This window comes from Nematolebias whitei, chromosome 21 (assembly GCF_014905685.2).
Source record: "Nematolebias whitei isolate Nwh7 chromosome 21, NemWhi1, whole genome shotgun sequence".
NCBI classification, from domain to species: Eukaryota; Metazoa; Chordata; class Actinopteri; order Cyprinodontiformes; family Rivulidae; genus Nematolebias; species Nematolebias whitei.
In genome coordinates, this window is record NC_056518.1 from 17,933,421 (window position 1) to 17,952,407 (window position 18,987).

At 40.8% G+C, this 18,987-nt stretch overlaps 5 protein-coding genes across 7 annotated transcripts; 1 reads left to right on the forward strand and 4 right to left on the reverse strand.

Annotated features, from left to right (window-relative positions):
* Window positions 1-50: 50 nt before the first annotated feature.
* aldh6a1 (aldehyde dehydrogenase 6 family, member A1) lies at window positions 51-4,724 on the reverse strand. The gene is given in 15 exon segments (XM_037695357.1): window positions 51-174; window positions 176-208; window positions 315-412; window positions 1,277-1,351; window positions 1,354-1,386; window positions 1,389-1,449; window positions 1,533-1,614; window positions 1,616-1,673; window positions 2,116-2,172; window positions 2,175-2,304; window positions 2,621-2,635; window positions 2,637-2,731; window positions 2,922-2,971; window positions 2,973-3,079; window positions 4,713-4,724. Coding segments are annotated over 15 exon segments (978 nt in total). The 3' UTR covers window positions 51-102.
* Window positions 4,635-7,245, forward strand: gstz1 (glutathione S-transferase zeta 1). Of its 3 annotated transcripts, none has more exons than XM_037695573.1 (9): window positions 4,635-4,855; window positions 5,175-5,226; window positions 5,305-5,372; window positions 6,277-6,357; window positions 6,427-6,552; window positions 6,628-6,703; window positions 6,797-6,849; window positions 6,932-6,981; window positions 7,119-7,245. In XM_037695573.1, exons 1-9 carry the CDS (start codon window positions 4,826-4,828, stop codon window positions 7,243-7,245), a joined length of 663 nt encoding a protein of 220 aa, XP_037551501.1. In that variant the 5' UTR covers window positions 4,635-4,825. The 3 variants fall into 3 exon arrangements, with proteins under 3 accessions (XP_037551501.1, XP_037551503.1, XP_037551502.1); XM_037695575.1 differs by lacking the exon at window positions 4,635-4,855 and adding an exon at window positions 4,927-5,016; XM_037695574.1 differs by lacking the exon at window positions 4,635-4,855 and adding an exon at window positions 5,043-5,108.
* A 118-nt stretch (window positions 7,246-7,363) lies between these two features.
* Window positions 7,364-11,982, reverse strand: zgc:163014 (uncharacterized protein LOC100038766 homolog). The gene is made up of 13 exons (XM_037695360.1): window positions 11,942-11,982; window positions 11,501-11,638; window positions 11,254-11,424; window positions 11,075-11,180; window positions 10,873-10,998; window positions 10,691-10,795; window positions 10,234-10,342; window positions 9,967-10,154; window positions 8,488-8,684; window positions 8,322-8,413; window positions 8,188-8,242; window positions 7,905-8,002; window positions 7,364-7,829 (listed from the first exon to the last, which is right to left on the reverse strand). Exons 1-13 carry the CDS (start codon window positions 11,980-11,982, stop codon window positions 7,576-7,578), a joined length of 1,680 nt encoding a protein of 559 aa, XP_037551288.1. The 3' UTR covers window positions 7,364-7,575.
* A 2,056-nt stretch (window positions 11,983-14,038) lies between these two features.
* On the reverse strand, window positions 14,039-15,707 carry tmed8 (transmembrane p24 trafficking protein 8). Its single transcript, XM_037694673.1, has 6 exons — window positions 15,611-15,707; window positions 15,211-15,392; window positions 15,030-15,108; window positions 14,851-14,941; window positions 14,449-14,742; window positions 14,039-14,310 (listed from the first exon to the last, which is right to left on the reverse strand). The coding sequence occupies exons 2-6, from the start codon at window positions 15,327-15,329 to the stop codon at window positions 14,093-14,095; spliced, it is 801 nt and encodes a 266-aa protein (XP_037550601.1). The 5' UTR covers window positions 15,330-15,392; window positions 15,611-15,707; the 3' UTR covers window positions 14,039-14,092.
* Window positions 15,708-16,545: 838 nt separating this feature from the next.
* noxred1 (NADP-dependent oxidoreductase domain containing 1) lies at window positions 16,546-18,855 on the reverse strand. Its single transcript, XM_037695361.1, is given in 6 exon segments — window positions 16,546-16,678; window positions 16,775-16,973; window positions 17,082-17,236; window positions 17,326-17,506; window positions 18,438-18,616; window positions 18,704-18,855. Coding segments are annotated over 6 exon segments (999 nt in total).
* Between the last annotated feature and the right edge of the window lie 132 nt (window positions 18,856-18,987).

Sequence of the window (18,987 nt, forward strand, 5' to 3'; positions counted from 1 at the left end):
GTGCCTTCTCATCTGCACTGATTTGTATCATGCGCAGTTTTCAAATGTGTACTGTGTTTGTTTTTTTGTGGAGTATGGTTTGAAGTCTCATCAGGAGCACATTTAGCATCCCATGGTTGGCATGGTAACCGCAGGACTTGTCAAAGTTGCATCTTCAGCTTTCCATTGTGAGGTTTACGGTTTGGAGCCGCTTGTAGAACTGAAAACCCTGGGGGGAAAAAAAAATAAACATTAAAAACATAATGTTTACATGGCAAGTCAAACGGTGACGTGTTTTTCTTTTCACATTAAATTGGGTTCACTTGGTTGCTTACTTGTTTCCCGACAAAGTTTGGCTCCCCTTTGAAAGATCTTCTCGATCCAGTGAAGAAGAACGTTGGCAGAGGCACAGGGATGGGCACTCCGACTCCAAACCTGCGCATAACAAGAATCCTTCCTTTCATTTTCGTAAGTGCAAGTTTCGTAGAACAATGCCAGGAGCCTAAATTGTTGGGATGAGCGCAGCGCGGCTGACGACAGAAATGCGGTGCGTCTGCACCGTTTCAAAAACAAGCCTACAAGATCGCACCAAACAAAGCTAAACCTGCGGCTTACGTCTGCTGTTTTGGAAGCAAAGCATCCTCTTATTAGAGGGAGCAAAGCTAAATAAAACATTTTGTTTTGAAAACTGAAGAGGCACGGTTGGTTTTGAATGTTTGAAATAACAGGAGTACGTCTGGACACACTTGAGGCCTTTTGGTGAAGGTGTATGGAATGAAAAAAACAAAGTAGATGTTTGTTGCACAGAGGTTTGGAAAAGTGCACAACACTTGGCCTGCACAATATTCCCCGACATGTGAACAGCAAACACAAGGCATAACTGGACTCCACAGGCAAACAAACAGCTGAAGGCTGACCATGTTTATGCAGAACTGCTGAGCACAAACCTAGGAATCCCTTTCGACTTTTAATGTAAGATTTCCTTTCCCTTAATACCTGGAAGAAAAAAAGTTTCTATGCCCTTCTGTTTTCTTTCAACACACACACATGTTTGCTTTATCTATTTGGAGACTTCGAGGGAGGGGAAGTGGAGAGAACAGTTCAGGCCATGGTGTATATTTTAAGCCAGAAGCAAACAAGGACATACGTGACGTGGAAAATACCCTTTTTTTAAATTTGTGAGGATTTACAAACCGGATCACGATGAGCTCCCTGCCCGAGATGCTGCGCAGACGTGAGGGATGTGAACGCCTCCAAAAACAAAAAGGAGCACGTTTGGAGATCACAGCCTCGCTCACCTGGCCCACGTCCACTTCATGAGTGGATTTTTGTGCCGTAGCACCATTTGTGGGGAAGATGGCGGTGCCGTATGGTTCTTGTTGACCAAACTGATGGCATCGTCTAGATTTCTGCTTCAAGAACAATCGACACCGGCCCTAGGATCTCTTCAGTGTAGCACTTCATGTCAGTCTGAAAGCACAAAACAAACACTTTAATAATCATCATTCTACAAATGGGTTTGTTTTAATGAATGTAAAGACAAATACACATACTGTGACACTGCTGATGATGGTGGGGCATCTTGACGTTTCAGCCATCCAGGAGTATGGCCTCTTCGTACCGCTCTGGATCAGACGCTCTCTCCTTGGCTTGTGGCGAGATCAGTGGCCCCACATCCGCACCAGGCCGGTCTCCTAACAGGACCCCAAAAACAGTCAGGTGTAATGTTACACACCACGCTACATTAACTGCTGACAAGCAAAGGTTTCTTTTGCCACAAACACTCAAAATCCAGGACATGGAGTACCCTGAGGCACTCCCTCCTAAACAGATACTTGCGGGTTTCCTGTGCAGAACACAAATTTACTACAACTCCACGTCTCTTTAAACAGGGAGAACTGATCTCCATTTTACCTCAGGTCAACTTCTTCCTGAAAGGATCTGATGGTCAAAAACCACCATTTAGGTCTGGACCACAGATTTGTAACATGACTGACTCAACAGCCCTCATTCCTGTGAAATTAAAACGGAGCGGACGGCAAGAGGTGAGGTTAGGGCGGCATGGGTGGCCCGAAAACCAAAAAGCCCACTTCAGGATAGCAGGAGAGGTGAACGGCGGGGTGGCGGGCGTGGTACCTGCATTTACTCTTAGAGCCTTGGCACGCTCCACCAGCTCCAGCAGCCAGCTCCTGCCTCACCCAGCAGGAGGGCTGTGCACAAAGCCATGCAAAGCTGTCCTGCAACCCCGAATGCTGCATCCACAATCTTATTCAAAGTGTTCTTTTTGTTGGCATCAGGCTTCACCACGACATGGTTCTTAACACCCTGCAGCACAAGAAGCAGTGCTCTGATGTATGAGCTCCACAACTGGTTACTCACATAGGGACACATGAAGTGAGGTGTTTTAAAACGGACAGAGACTAAACAAATGGTATGATCTAGCTTTCTTATGGTGATGCACATCTGTACATTTGACAGATACTGATGGTATAACAGAGCTGATCATCATTTTTTTAAGAGCCTACATCAAAACAGCTGGAATAAATTTAAAGGCTTATGTTGACCAATGCTGCCACCTGCTGGACACTTACAGCAAGTATTTAAATCAAACCTCGGTCTTGAACAGTAATTACACACTCACCATGTTGGACTGGACATTTTCTTCCATTTTTACAGACACTCACATAAATATTCTCCCCAGCTTGGTTTGAGCCCACAAAGCTGATTGCCTTGAGGGCTGGATGGTCACAGACTAAATGTAGGAAATAAAACTATATCAGCACATTTTAAAACATTTATACATCAGCCCTATTTATTAATAATTGTTTCCTTTATTACATGACAGAGCATAGCTAGTGATGAACATGTGAGAAAAATTATTAATATTCCACACTGACTTTTAGTAAGTAGTAAATCATTGCAGAAAGGTAACAAAAACCAACTCTTATCATGTTGCCCATGTATGATGTTCAGCATCCCTTCTGGAGCACCTGTCCTGCAGCATCTTAGCCACCTGCAAGGAACAAGACGGCACCTGCTCAGATGGCTTCAGAGAGTAAGTGTTGTCACACACCATCCCTACAGGAAACATCAGGGGATTCTGCAAAGAAAAACCACCAATTGGACATACACACACGTATTCATCAAACTGTGCAGCAGTTTGCCTCGAACATTTGGTTCTACTCTACAAAATGGTTTGTCTAACTTCATTCAGAAGTCCTCAATCCTCTAAAAAAACAAAAAAAAAAACTTCCTGCTTTTGCATCTGAAAGCGTCTTGGCCTGTTCCAGCATGAAGGACTTTGTCAGTTCTTTTTAAAAACACAAGCAGATTTTTATATTTGTCAAGAACTGTCAGAGCTCTGTGATGGATTTGCAACCTGTCCAGGGTGTACCCCACCCCTCGCACAATGATTACCGGACATGGGCACCGGCGACCCCCGTGACCCAAAATGGAAGAAGCGGGTAAAAGATAATGGATGGCTGGATGAAGAACTGTCAGATTGAGGTCCTAAAACGTTTACAACCTATTTAAAATTAACAGCCCTGAAATTTTTCTCAAAAGAATAAAACCCAAGTTAAATTTGCTGCATTATAAAAGTCTTTTTTGTGCATTCAGTCAAGTCTGGCCCAATTGACTTACAGTATTGTCCCTAATGAGCTGCTGATAGTGCAGAAAGATTTACTGCTGAATCAAGATGGAGGTCTTTGACCAGCACCGAAAGGCTCTGGAGCACAAGTCAGCAGCAGCCAGCATCTCCTCCTGGGTGGATTTGGGAACACAAGCAACTAGACTGAGAAATAAAATGGAGACGTACAATTACAATATGTGAAGTATTTTTGGAATAGGTTCATGTTTTACTCAGCTGTCAACACTTTAAATTGTGTCCTAATAAGGAATGTAATTTCATTGCAACCAACGAGTCCCAACATGCCGAGGTACTGACAGTGGTGAATATCAAGCCATTCTGAAGACTCTACAAACTTCCCATCTATAAAATGTTTTAACAGTCGGCTGTGAGGAGACAATTATCTCTTCATCAAATATTAATCTGAGAGAGAGATATTTCACCCACCACTGAGGCGGAGGAGTGCAAACATCCAATGTTAAGTGGAACCAGAATAAATAAATATAATTGTGATGATGGAGAATTGGAGATAACCTTGCTTCTTGTTTGCCTTTAAAATGGCAATGAATTGGAATCATTCTCATTTTATATATATCAAAAGCTCAAAATATTAAAAAATGAGAACGATTATAATTCATTGAGAATTTAAAGAGGAACAAGAATGAACCCAATTCTCCATCACGGTTCAGCATCACAATAATAAATAACCTGTCTACATTACTTTAAATTAAGCACAGAATAACCAAACTAAAGATGACCTTAATTCTTAATAGTGAAACTCTTGACATCATGGTGAAAAAAAAAAAATTAGTGCTAGGCTGACTTGGTTTGTCCAACACCTCAGATTGCCATAAAACCGCAATCAACTATTTCCCTCACAAAGATGGACAGTGCGTGGGCGGGCTCTGCGAAAGACTTGACTCGCTATTGGTTACATTTTCACCTGCCCACAAAAAAGCGCAACTTGATTGGACAGCTGTCAAACCAACCCGACCAATCACCAGCTAAGATTTTAAGTCCCGCCTCTTAAGATTCCGAAACAGGATATTACGTAATGGAGCTAAACTGTGTCGAAAGTCAAAGTAAAATCGCTGCAATAACTAACCTTATGCGTCATTCTAATTTTTATTAATCTTAAAGGCTAATCGGGGAGAATTTACAGAGATAGGTGCAGAACATAATTTGGTCAATAAGTTCAGTTTATTGTGATTAGCAGCAATGCAGCTAACGCTAGCTAGCCTAGCCAAGGTACTGTTATATTCATTCCCGTTAGCAGTTTGTCTTGCTAGTTTGTGTACTCCAGCTGTATGTGACCCAAACACGTCCAGATGTTGTTAATCAAGTCATGGACCAAAGTGTAGGTAGGAGGGAGATTAGGGACGGTTCTGATTGGCTGTTGAACGATGACGGTAAGTTGCAGAAAGAAAAGTTTTTTAGCAAAACTCGAGCCACTTGAATTGAAGCAAGCTAGATTCAAAGAGCTATGGCAACACAAACAAAGGTGAAGGTAAATAAATGCACAAGCAAATGTATTTTTCAAGGTGTTCACTTTCTTTTTCCTGTTCAGCCTGTACTTCATGGATACTTCAGAAGTTCCTGCTCCTGGAGGGTCCGGATTGGTGAGTCATACCAGGAGGTTGAATTGTTCTGCAAATCATTTTAACATCAACAAGATGATCGTGTGTTATTGTGCCCAGCTTTCGCTCTGAAAGGCATCGAGTATGACCAAGTTCCAGTCAACCTAATCCAAGATGGAGGTCAGCAGGTACAAACGTGCTCTTTATGAAAGCAAAAGTAAAAATGCTACTTTATAATTCAGATGTGAATGTTATCCCCTTGTTCTGACAATTAAACTATGCTTAAAAAACTAAAGATGTGCAATGTAAGGCAGAATGCAAGGAGTAATCATTTCAGGGCTGAAATTCCAGATTATGCAAATTCAAAATGAGAAATGATCTGCATTAGCAGATTGGAACAGATTTGGTCATTTGGAGTTTAATGCCAGTAATCCCACCCACTGCAAGAAAAAAAAAACTAGACAGTGTTGATTGAGGGATCAGGTTCCTTGGTAACAGTTTTGTCACTAGTGTAACTGAATACAAAATGAGCATCCCCTAAAGGTAAATATAAAATTAGGCTCAGGATAAATGTTTTCAAAGTCATAGAATTTGGGTCTTCAAAGAAAGATTCAGAGATTCTTTATCGTCATTCGGAGAACATGTGGCACGAAATTATGTGCACAGGGTCTCGGTTACATCCAACAATAAAATGTAAAAGAAAAACAAACAGTCATAAGATCTAAAGATATGAACTAAGAAAGCCATTTGACTTTCAGTCTGTTCTGTGCAGAGCTGATTATCTTTGGCGTCTCTAAGAAAAGACGACTCAAAAGCACAATTTTTTTTAAATTTCCTCAGCAGCAGTTTATATATTTTTTTTATTTAACGGTTCATGGAAGCATCAAGTGCAAGTTAAAACTTTGCTGCACAACATCTGTCTGGCCTCTCTGCATTCCAGACTTGTTTAAAACTGAAAAGATTAATTCATTGCATCGTTTCTATGCACCAAACTTTTCTCTTCAAAAGTAGCATTTTAGAAAAATGTCAAAATGAACAATATACTCTGGACAAAATGATGCATTGATTTAAAAGTTTCTCTCTGCACCTCAGCTCAAAGAGCAGTACAAAGCACTAAACCCAATGCAGCAAGTGCCTGCAGTGGAAATAGATGGCATCGCACTGTCTCAATCAGTAAGTGGCACAACTAAAGTATATGTTTTGGTTCAATCTGAATTATTAAATGTTATTTTGCTCCTGTAGCTTGCAGTGATCCAGTACATAGACGAGACCAGACCAGGACCTCGTCTTCTTCCTGCAGACCCAAAGGCACGCGCTCAGGTTCGAGTCATAAGTGACCTCATTGCTTCAGGAATTCAGCCTCTGCAGGTGAGTCTAAAAGTTGAGATTTGTCTACTTCCATTTAAAAGCGTCTCTGTAATAATTTTTATGTGGGCGTTTCAGAATTTGTACGTGCTCCAAAAAATAGGAGCAGAGAAGGTACAGTGGGCGCAGCACTTCATCAACCGTGGCTTTCAAGGTTGGTGGAAGCTTGATTCTGATTCGACAAAAAACGGTTATTACAAAAATCAGGTTTCCTTTAAAAGGTTTGAATGCCTCATTTCTCCTCCAGGTCTAGAGCAGATTCTGAAGCAAACCTCTGGAAAATACTGTGTTGGTGACGAGGTACGAGCAGGACGAGCAGATCAGAAACTAACAGAATGATGAGATCCAGCGCAGACTTTTCATTTTGTTCATTTTCTTTTAGATTTCCATGGCAGACATTTGCCTGGCTCCACAAGTCTACAACGCAGAGAGGTCAGTTAGAAAACATGCTTAAAATTTCAGGTTCATTTGTCACACTGAACAAGAAGAAATCCATCCAAAAGTTGATGGCATTTTTTTTACTGATTGCATTTGAGCACGTTTTTTTTTTTTTTTTTTTTTTTTTGTAGGTTTAAAGTGGACATGGAGCCGTTTCCAACAATCAAAAGATTAAACGAGACCTTGCTTGAGATTGAAGCGTTCAAAGCGAGTCATCCGTCTCGGCAACCAGATACACCTGCCGATCTTCGAGCATAAGATGACATCGAGCTTGAGACTTGTGCAGAATTAAAGTGATTACAGAATTAATAAAGTGATTAATTAAAAAGTGTTTTATTGAGTCAGTTAAAAAAAAGGTGGTGGGGGGGGGGGGGGGGGGGGGCTTGACTTGAACACATATCAAAGTCAATCTTAGTAAATGACATTCATACAAATACACAGAACAGAGCACAATGTGTAAAACATGCAAATCACAGATTTGTTATGCAAAGTGGAAAACCTCAGTAATCCGTGCTAGCAGCACATTACTGGTACATGTGTTGTGACAGTATGGCTGATTAGGAGTCGGCTCAAGCAAAACATTTCTCATCAGATTAAGGCCTTCATTGTTGGCTGAATGTGATGATTTGTAATCTCCACTGTACACCTGAGTGTATCATCATAGAAGGAACCTGAACAATCTGACCCACCGAACACCAACAAAGTGCACGTAATATTAGTGTCCCCCTGTGTGGGCGTCTCAGACTGTACTGGGATGGTACAGCCCAAATTTATCATGCTGTGTCCTGCACGGGGCTTGGAGCAAAGCTGTGGAGATGCCACTGAACTCCACATAAGAGTATCTGAAAATAAACTCCCTTTAGTTTAAAAACGACTCGTGAATAAGATTTTTACCTGCGAAAGGGATCAAAACTCACCAATGTTGAAGATATGAACATCTAGCAGCGCTCCAATTGCACTGCAGCCTCCGCTGATCAAAATCCTGTCATCCAACACTGGAACTGCTGCATGAAACCTGCCAGTTTACAAGGATTTTATTTATACTATAGATTATTTCATGTTCAGCTTAACAAAAATTAGCAATGCCAGAACATATATAAAATAAAAAAAAATGCTTTAGGTCAAAAACACCCAAGAAAAACTAAAAGCAGATGGCTATGCTTGATGACATCCATCAAGGCTGATTAGTTCTGGACTCACCCTCGAGGCAGAGGTGGCATGTTTGCACTTTTCACAGCTGTGTACTCCATCATGCCTTCAATCAGAAAGGAAATAACCAATGAGAATCTGGCCACAATTTTCTCATCGATTTCATTAATTGAAAGCTTTCTTACCCAGATCTAAAACATGGAGATCATTAAGGTAGGTCGCAGTTTTCTGCCCACCAAAAATGACAAGTTTCTGAGACAGAAGTGTAGAGCTGTGCCTGTAAGCACAGAGTCAGTACCGTAAACATTATCAACGTAAAATGACGGAGGTGGTTTAGTAAAGATGACTGACCCAAAGCGAGACAGAGGCTTGTTCCCCTCCACAATAGGCTTGTACCAGAGTTCATGCTCAGGGTTGAAGATGTACAGAGCATTGCTGCAGGATCCATCCCCCTGTGAACGGCTCGACTGAACGCCTCCAAAGACAAAAAGCTCTTTCTTGTAAATTACAGCTGAGTGATATGCAAGATGTGGCACGTTTCCCTTAGCCTTGAAAGAGGAAAATTCAAATTCACAAAACAAATTCAAGTGTTGATTTAGTGACCAAAAAAAAAAAAAAAATGCATGTCACTTAGGTTTATGCAGTAGTTTCAAATTTAGAAACAAAACTTAGTTTATCAGCGGACCATTTTAACAATGCAAAAAACATTTTTCAAAAGAAAAACTTGTAAATACCGCAATTTTTAGAAAAAATTATAAAAAAAATAATTAAAAAAATCACCATGTAAACCAACATTTCTGAAGAAGATTCAAATGAAGGTTGTTATTCAGGCCGACAAACAGAAAGCATCCACAACAGGAGCAATCAGCTGAAATAATGGAAAGAAACGAAAACTACAAACTAGTTTAAACATTGAAATGTCACCGTAGTCAACGGAGGGAAGAAATGTCACAGTTATAAGGTGTTTCCTAGCATTCAGAGTTAGACAGGATCTGTTTCTGAAAAAGAAACCCAGTTTAACTTTCAGTTTCCTTACTAGGTTTTCCACGTGAGGGAGTCGACCAAGATACCCAAATATTTATAGAAATCAACAAACTCAATAGGGACACCATTTGAGGAAAAAAATCAGAGGAAGAACTGATGGGACTGACTTCCAGTTTGAAAACAGCATCCCTTTGGTTTTAAATCAGCATTTAGGACAAGTTTGAGGCGGAACAAATCTGACTGGATGATGTCAAAGGTGGATTGCAAAGGCTGGAAAGCCTTAGCAACTGTTTTAACTTGACAACAAACAACTGTGTCATCAGCATAGAAAATGTATGGATGCATCAGGGATGCTTTGACCTACATTACCTATGTAGATTGTAAAGAGGGTGGGTCCTAAGACTGAGCCTTGTGGTACACCATTACTGACTGTTAGATAACTGGAAGAAATACAATTATGTTGAACATATTTTTTCACGTTTTCAGTCAGTTGTGTTTGAGAGGCTGGAGCTAACAAACAAAAAGAGGTTTTACAAAAAGGAAAATTGTCAGGACCACAGAGGATAAAAGGGTCAGGATAGAAAACTAAAACGCAAATCTTTAAATAAAATTTTTTTTTTAAAAAAAGAGCAGAAAATATTTCTTACATAATTGTAAGAAATTATGCTAAGCAAACTGTATATTAAAGAGTACAACAAAGAAAATAGACTAAGTCCATGCCTTAGATTCAAGTGGACAAAAGTCAAAGTGTTTCTTAATTCCACCAATTCTCTTTACAACTGACTGCTTTGGTAAAAAATAAAAAACGACTGAAAGTAATATTTTCATGTATTTGAACAAACCTACAGTGACAAGGGTCCACTTCCAGGACAGAGTATTCATGATGTACACCACACTGTTGCTCGGACCCTCCGTCAGGCCACCGTACACGTAGACCGCCTTGGAGTCGGGGTCATAAGTTGCAGTGTGCCCTCTAGCACAAGGGGGCACGGGCCCAGAAGCAGTGGAGTTCACGGGGAACCAGAAGTCTCTGTCTGAAAACCATAAAGAAATGCAGTTCCAAGTGATGCACGTCAAATCTGATGTTTTCACAGCCAAACGTGCCCCACTCACCCAGCTCGAGCTTCCAGAGGGAGTCCTTGCAGTAGTTCTGCTCTGAAGTTTCCCCTCCGATGAGGACGGCTGTATCAGGGTCACTCAGACACATCGTATGACACCAGCGCTTTGTCAGACACACTGAAACTAATTATAATCTGCGATTAAAATATAAAATCTGACATTCTTGTGCACTCATCGTACCACATTGATGTTTGCTTCAAACCTTCTCTGGACTCATTTTTAATCTGCGCACTCATTTCCTCTTGGCTGCTCCTGGACAGCTTCCTCTTCTTGGGGGTAGAAGACTGGTTTGTGTCCCCTGCAAGACTGTCCAAATCCTCAAAGCTCCACTGCAGGTGGCCCTGACGATTAGTGACTGTACGCCTGGGAGTCTTTTTCTTTCAGTCACACACACAGACCAGTTACCTGCCTCATATTGGATAATATTAATATTCATAGACAAGACACTCACTGTAGGCCAAACTGCAGGGTGGGCAGAGTTACTGGTGTCAATTTTAGTCACTTGAATCTGAGCACAACAAACTCCACTGCTCATGTGGGAGGAGTCGGATGTGACCTGAAAAGATGTGCATGAACTAAACCGCGACAGGTTTACATTCAAGTGACGACCGACACAGAAGCAGTCCGTCTCACCGTTTCCCCGTCGGCTCTTTGGTGTGACGTGTTGGAGCGATCGGCTTCACTGTGCTCCTCTGGGAACAGACGTCTCCTCTGAAACAACTGAGTACTGCTGAGGACACTGGAGTCATCCTGCAGCTGCTGAAAACAGTTCGAGTGCTCCAAAAATGCGTTTCTGCAAGCTTCATTCAAATCTCCATCACCACTGAGGCCCTACCTCTCCACAGACCTTCAGCACCAGCTTGCCATACAGACCCCTCCTGCCTTTTGCTGCAGACACCCTGGTGATGTCATCGCTCCAGTCACCTTCCCAGGTCAGGCACCTGAGTTAGAAAATTACTCTGCATTTTTTCCCCACATTAAAAAGACTCATTTCCCTCTGTCTCGCCCACTTACTTGACTTGTGAGGACAGAGTCCCTATAATCTGGGCTGGGACGTCCTCACAGACCAGAACTTCGGCTAAGAGCGTGGTCTCGTCCCACAACCACTCCCCAACACCAAAGATGACCACTTGTTTGGGAAGAGGCAGCGGGATGTGGACTTGAAAGCACTTCCGATTAGCTTTGCTGTGGCAGGAGAACAATAAGCGTCAACCCTGTTTTTACTTTAAAACAACGACGCGTCAAGTTTTAAATCACATACCGAACAAACTGCCGAGGGGCGTCACTCAGGGACCAGATGACGTAAAAATCCAGCTTCCCCATTTTGTCTGATCCCTCAATCAGCGATGCAACTAGAAGGTGTGGAGGTCGCCTCTGATTGGGTGAGAACACAGCACACCTGAGAACAAGGAACAATTAGCCTAGTGCTTTAAAAGTACAAACCGTAGAGGCAAAATAATAAGAAAAAAATAAAATAAAATTATGAATGCTGAAGAGAAATATGCTACTAATCTACTGCTGATTAAAATCACCTACAGATAAAAATGTATAATTGTGATTGACTTCTTAGTTTTCTGTGTTTTTATGCAATTTAACTACTGCATAATTTGTGCTATACATAACTCAAAATTGTCCCTAGGTGTGAGTGAGAGAGTGAATGGTTGTCTTATTTGTCTCTGTGTCCCTGTGATGGACCGGAGACCTGTCCAAGGTGTCCCCCGCATCTTGCACAGTGCTGGACATGGGCACCAGTGACCCCCGCGACCCGTAAAGGAAGAAGTGATGATGAATGGATGTTCCAAATCATTCATCTCATTGAGGATCTGTGTGCTCTGACGTTAGGTTTTTGTAGCTTTTATATTTTGATCAATATTAAAATATTACAGCTATTTCCACATTTAAATATAGATCCTTTCAATTTATTAAAACATTCAATTATATACTTAAACTCACACATTTGCTCTATTTCTGTCATCTGAAGCCGCTTTTAGTTTTTGTTCTACTTCCAGCTTAGCTTGCACTTTGCTACTTTTAGCTTTAAACTATCTTGATATTTTAGCTTTCAGCTACATTTAGCATCTAGCTATTTTTTTTTATACCTGTAGACGTTTTCAACTATTAACTTTTAGCTAGTTTTTTTTGTTGTTTTGCTACTTCAGCTCTTTGCCACTTTTAGCTGACATATTGCTGCTTTTAGTGTTTTGATACATTAGCTTTTAGTTATCTCTTTGCTACTTTTAGCTAACACTTTGCTGTTTTTAATTAGCATTTTGCTACTTTAGCTTTGGGCTAGATTTTTTGCTACTTTTAGCAAACATTATGCTGCCTCTTAATGTTTGCTACCTAAGCTTTCAGATTCCTTTTTTTTGCTACAAACTTTTTGCTGTGCTGTTTATATTTTGTATTCTAGAACAAATGTGTCATTATTTTTTTTACACTATTTTCACCTCCACCATGTGCAGCATGGAGCAAGAAGGGATGTTACAAAGATTTCTCATATTGCAGCACTCCTTGTGGTTTAAATGTGCTGATTCAGCTCATAATCAAGTATTTTTAGGGAACATAAACTGGACTCGCACAACGAGGCAGGTTAAAACTGTCTTGTTGCTTTTACGACGCGTGAGTGAGACTAAATGTAACTTCAGGATTGTAAATGGCCTTCGGGGAGCGCTGAAAATAAACCCAGGTTTCATCAGCACCTCTGTAACAATTACATCAATTCCCCTGCGTTACAATTTAATGGAAGCACAAGGGATTATCTTAAGGTGCGCTCTAATCCTGGACCTGCAGAGGGACTGAGATGAAATGGCAGCAACTTGGAGTTAAATGGGCGGCAGCGCAGCGATTTGCATCGGTTTTTCTAAAATAACATTTGTCATTTACATGCACCACTGTTCACTTATTCCCCAAAAAAAGGTAGACAATCTTCTCTTTATTGAGGATTATAAATTTCAGGGACAAAGATCAATAGCTGAGCTTACCTGAAAAAGGTACAGCAAACATGGGAAGCTTTAAATCTGTTACTTTATTTTGCATACAACAGTAGCAGCCAAATCTAGGACCTCTTTGGGAACATGCACGAGTGAAAGTGTCGATTTCACAAAGACGATTGTCCAGCCAACCCACACAGAACAATAAAAAAACAAACAATAAAATTGTGCACAAAACTCAACTGTGATGAAACACTGCGACTGGTCTCTACCTTCAAAACTGCTAATTAAAACGTGGGCAAAGCTAAGTAAATATTGAACTATATTACATAAGAGATTTTATTTGTGTCGTAAAAAGCACTCTGAGCGAAAAAAAAAACAACACTTTAATACGTTCGACATATTCTTTTTACCAACACGCTAATGTGACAGCAGACAGAATTAGCTTCTTATGATTAAATTCAACTTAAAAAAAAAAAAAAAAAAAAAAGTTACACCACAAAGCTGACTGATACGGCAAACAGCAACAATGCGGCAGCATAAGGTGCGTACAGACACACAAAAACCTTCATTTCTTTAGCGCACGTGTGATTAAGCACCTGGCCTGGTAAAATACACTCGATGCAGGTGTTCCCTGACTGCTGCTACCGTAGAAATGTTACAGATGGAGACATAGGTTTAAAGACGGGCACTTGACCGAACAGCACAGTGCATAAACGGGCATATGGCACATATGCAAATCTTTAAATATATTTTAGCAAGCCACTTAAGCAGGTGATGCATTCAAGCCTATTACATGTATTGGACACAAGCAGATAAAAATAGATATATATATATTTACGTGTAAAATCAAAAATAGTTCATTGTCCTTAACAGTAATATTCCTCTGTAGATCAAACATTCATAGAGAACACGCCGGCGTCTCAGGCACTGTAATAAACATTATAATAGAGAGTTTTGTTCCGCCAAAGGGAGTACGAGTTGTCAAACTTGAAGAGGTAAGTGCCTTCACCTGGAAACTCGTGGCTCCCGCCATGGACGGACAAGTGGCTGTCCTGACGGTACACAGGTAGGATTTCAGCCAAGTTGGAGTTGATTTGATTCTTGGAGCCTTTTTCCACGTCTTCACTGCTGCGAGGCCCTGCAACACGAACCACACGAAGCAGAAAGTCAACAAGCTGCCTTGGTAATTGATGTGGGGTTTGTGAAGCATCTAATATTACTTTAAAGAACTTAAGGTCAGTTTGAGCTGCTTTGAACATCTAAATTGCAAGCTGACCTTCCGGTTCCTCCTCTTCATCTTCGTCATCGCTCGACTCACTGATGTGCACTGTGATAGCTCTGTTCGTCACGGGGCTCCGGTCAAAATAAATGCCAAAGCCGATGTCGTAGCCATCTGTGGTGAACTCCCAGCACACTTTCTTAGCCTCGGGGACAGTGGGGACGTTGACCGTCATGATGTCGCCTCGGTACACCGTCACCACGCTGTCCTTCTCCGCTCGCAGCTTCGCCTTCAGCTCCTTCTGTGTAGCAGATGTCCAAGTTGTTGGGGGCTGCAGCGGTGGCATCTGGGCTGAAGCCAGACAGAAAAAAATCAGCCGCAGGATACCGTTTTTATGAAAACGATGCATCCAAATGACGACTAAGCAAAGCAAAGAAGTCGCACTCCGCAGGTTCCCACCTTTCATCTCAGAGGACAGCTGACAGCTCCCAGCACTGTTCTCCTCGCCTCCTTCTTTCAAGGCCACCTCAGCAGGAGCCTCTTCATTACCCTCAAAGTGCACACGCATACGGTATATTAAAAAAAGAACAAAATCAGGCCTTTCTTGTGCATTCACGTTCGCCGACAGCTCTTATTACCTTAGAAAGCTGTCTTGAATCCTCACTTTCATCCATATCAGACCGGGTAGAGCTCTCAGAAAGATTAGTATTCTGAAGCCTGTAAATAAAAACAAATAAACAACAAAAAGGCTAAAATGTACATGTTGTATAATCAGTCCTCCTTTTCCAGTTTGTTGAGCAGCTCTGAGCAACAGGTTACCTGTCCGGTGGTGTGCTGCTGCACTGTTTGGATGTTATTCCGGGGAAGGACGAGAAGGACAAGGAAGACAGCCGAGACTGGAGCTCCGATGTAGCCTCTAATCTCTCCATGGCTGTCATGACAAGACAAACACCGCTGTGTGTGTCGGTGTGTGTGTGTGTGGAAGAGAGGACACTCCGCCCCTCACAGCCAGGAGGGAGACACAAGACAAGTTAGCCTCTTTACACAGCCGGGACACTAAACAAGCTGCTGCTTGACACGTTTCAATATTTCCTGACCACAGTCGAAGCGAAAAACGCCGCACGCCCTCATCTGTTAGATTAAATCCTCCTTAGCTTGCTTTAATCTTTAACTCGTATTACAGCTGGCTAGCTGTTAGCTACAGCTACTTTTGGCTTACCACGATGTAGCGCTGATTGTCTGATGTGAATTTACTTCAAAACAACTCAGGATAACAAAAGAATCGCCTCCATGTCACCACAATCAGGTGACAAGTCCTCTCGACGAGCTGCTGCTTCTTCGCAGGAAAAAAAAAAACCGTACATTTCGGTGACTTCCGGTTTTTTCCGAGCGTTGCCGGAAATCTCCGAATCTTACAGGATGTTCCGGCTGCAACATCTGGATGCTTTTGAAAAACTGGGCCATGTTAATTTGAAAACTATGATATATATATATATATATACAAATTTCATAGCACTTAAAAATATTCATGGACATTTTAATTCAAATAACTTTATATTACTTTTAAGTACAAAACTAAAAATGTAGCACCTACAAATAAAAAAAAAACACTTTCAGTTCAACAAATATATTTTATTTAAATTGCAACAGTGCTGAGCAAAAGTCTTGAGTTTTCTCTAGTTTCTTTAAAATTTGATTTCAAGGAGCTGGGCTTTCTTGTAATCTTTTAAAGTGGTTTTGATCAATAGTTCTTCAGGTCTTCCAAAAAAAAAAAAAAAAAACTGCTGCTGTTTTTATTAATGACATCATGTAGGACTACCAAAATGAAGACTGTCTCGGAAACATTGTAATCCCTGCTTTAATCATAAATTAAACAGATTCAAAACTTCTACAGAGTGTGTTATATCAAATACAAGTGGTTAAGAAAAAGAGAAGGTATATTAAATTGTTCAGATTAAAATACTTATCCTAAAAAGACTAAGCATTAAAGAAGTAATAATTTGTTGGATTTTAGAGCAATATGGGTTTACAGTATTTTTTCTAAAATGACACAATAAAAGCCATATTTAAAAAAATATTTGGTGTATAATGGCTTTGCTATATATTAAAAACCATGTATTTTTTCTTTATGAAACAACTATTTTCATATTCTAATCATATCGGTCTCTGTAGGAATGATTTATATGCTGCATAGATGCACTGTTGCACAGGTTTGCTGCTCGACACAAAGCACAGCAGTGGGGTCTCCTTGGTTTGGGCATCAGTGAGAGAAATCCAGGGAAAAGGCCTTTGTTGTGTAAAGAAAATGAGATTCAAATTAATAATTTTGCTTTTCTTCATCTACTCCTCAATTCATACACCTCTGTGACCTTGAGCTACTCACTCAGCCGGATACAGAACAGATGCACAAGAGGAGCTGATGAAACTCTGCGCCTCTAATCGCTCGTTGTTAATCCAGTCTTTGTTGAATACGCCATTAATTAGAGAAAGAGCCTCGCCGGATCCCAAACAGGAAGAAGTGCAGATATTTAACAGGCTGTACATCACTCCACAGACCCAGTTCAAACTCAAAGTAATGCCATCTACAAATTGAAAATTAGGATCAGCATTCACAGAATATAAGTTTATTAGCATTAAATAAAATAAAAAGGGTTTACTACAAAAAAGCTCTGATGTTTGAGAAAGTATACCTTTCATAGTAAGAGGACATGACGCCTCTCTCAGTGAGGGATCTGACAAAGCTGCGGTCAGATCAGAGCAGGTCAGCCACACGTCCGCAGTGTCACAACTTTCAAACTCATACTTGGGTTTGAGAACAAAACTGTGCCCAAGACGTTCAGCTAAACTGAAAAAAAAATAAATAAATGTTAAAGCGGGATTAGATTGTTAAAATCAGAAGTAGAGGTTACAAGTGTTGCATGAGTGTGGATGTACCTGGTGACCGGCACAGCTGAGGGGAAACTATACACCAGGCAGCACTTTGAAAGATGAGATTTGAGATCAGAGCAGACTCTGGGGAGGTGAGAAGGCAAACAGCAGAGGAACAGAACATCTGCCCAAACAGCCAGCCTGCGGTTGTCAAAAAAACACTCCACTCCTGTCGGGACACCGTCCTCTGAAACACAGGCAAAACATCCATTTTGTCAGTAAACAAGGAAACGTGATCTGACTTTGAAGGAATGATCACGTGGGCCCATTTTTACGTTCCGGCCAGGTGATGGAACCCTAGTGATTAAAAAGCTAAAACTAAGATCATTAAAAAGTGCTGCTGCCACACACGTGGCTGCATTCAGATGCTGCAACATGATAACATGATACTCGCACTAAAGACAAGAAGAACATGTTCATTGTGCATGACCATAAACCACTGAAACATTGACTCTAAGCTGGTCTCAAAATAGAGAACAAATGCTCCGTCCTAAGGAAAACCACAGAAATGTTATCATTTACCTCACATCCTGTCTTTATGAATACAGAATATGTCAATGTTCATGGAAATTATGGTGATTGTTTCCATGTGACGAGTCGTAACACCAAAACATCAAGTTAAAATCTCTTCTGATGCTTGTTGCTATTTTTTTTATATTTATCTAACCTTTTGCTATTACCTTTTAACTAAGCGTTTTGCAACTTTCAGCTTTTAACAAACTTGGCTACTTTTAGCTTATAATCAGCCGTTTGCTACTTTGAGCTTCTAGCCTTTATCCAACACTTTGCTACTTTTAGCTAGACTTTTACTAATTTTAGCATTTTGTTACGTTAAACTTTCAGCAAGCCCTTTGCTACTTTTAGCTGTTGTTTATAACTTTGAGTTTTTTTAGCAAGCATTTTAATCGTTTTAGCTTGCATTGCTTATTTCAGCTTTACCAACATATAGTTTCAGCTTCTTCGTGCAGCATTCACACTGTATTTCATCAGAAGATGAAGTAACCTACTATGACATCATGGATTTATGACATTTAGTAAAACAAAGAAAAAATAAGAGCAAAGCTTGAACTTGTTATTGAAACGAGTTTTGGTGTATAAATGACATTTCTTATTTTGACTTTATCATATACCTGCTGTTTCTGGATTTCTGGTGGAAATCTTAATGTGGGATGGATTGATGCTGGTCTGACGGAGGAGGCAGATGAGGAGCTGTTTTCCCAGGTGACCCAGACCAAGGAGCCCCACATGGAGGTCACAGTCTGCTCCTGGTGCCACTGAGTCTCTGGCAGCGGAGAGACTTCGTATATTACGTCTGAAATTAACCAAAAATTAACGTAAATTACACTTACATGGAAACATCGTTTAAAGGAGCTTATAAACCTACGTCAATGTGTAGACTAGCTCACAGACGAAAGCTGCGTGCGCGCACCCGCAAAACGTCAGTCCTGCGGAGCGCGCACGGAGATGAAGCAACTTTTTCTCGTCGACGCTTAGTCCCGTCTCAAAAGAACTACTTAAATCAGAAACCATATCCATAACTGTTTTAATATTTTTAAAAGTAAGGCTGTCGAGTAGGTTTCCTATCGTTTCTAACACAGAGGAGAAAGAGCGTTGTTCTGTTGTCGTGACAACACCTACTTCCGATTTCTTTGGCAAATTTTTCAAAAT

Excerpts from the sequence above, each read along its gene's own strand:
- zgc:163014 (XM_037695360.1), bottom strand. The coding sequence starts at position 11,982 with ATGTCCAGCACTGTGCAAGATGCGGGGGACACCTTGGACAG. Across the intron at positions 10,343-10,690 it reads ACCCTGCAGTTTGGCCTACA|CGCTGGTGTCATACGATGTG; the intron begins GTGAGTGTCTTG and ends TGTCTGACAAAG. Across the intron at positions 8,685-9,966 it reads GGAAGTGGACCCTTGTCACT|GCTAAGGGAAACGTGCCACA; the intron begins GTAGGTTTGTTC and ends TCCTCTTTCAAG.
- gstz1 (XM_037695573.1), top strand. The coding sequence starts at position 4,826 with ATGCAGCTAACGCTAGCTAGCCTAGCCAAG. Across the intron at positions 5,227-5,304 it reads CTCCTGGAGGGTCCGGATTG|CTTTCGCTCTGAAAGGCATC; the intron begins GTGAGTCATACC and ends TATTGTGCCCAG. Across the intron at positions 6,553-6,627 it reads CAGGAATTCAGCCTCTGCAG|AATTTGTACGTGCTCCAAAA; the intron begins GTGAGTCTAAAA and ends TGGGCGTTTCAG.
- tmed8 (XM_037694673.1), bottom strand. The coding sequence starts at position 15,329 with ATGACAGCCATGGAGAGATTAGAGGCTACATCGGAGCTCCAGTCTCGG. Across the intron at positions 15,109-15,210 it reads AGCAGCACACCACCGGACAG|GCTTCAGAATACTAATCTTT; the intron begins GTAACCTGTTGC and ends TTTTATTTACAG. Across the intron at positions 14,743-14,850 it reads GCTGTCCTCTGAGATGAAAG|CCCAGATGCCACCGCTGCAG; the intron begins GTGGGAACCTGC and ends GTCTGGCTTCAG.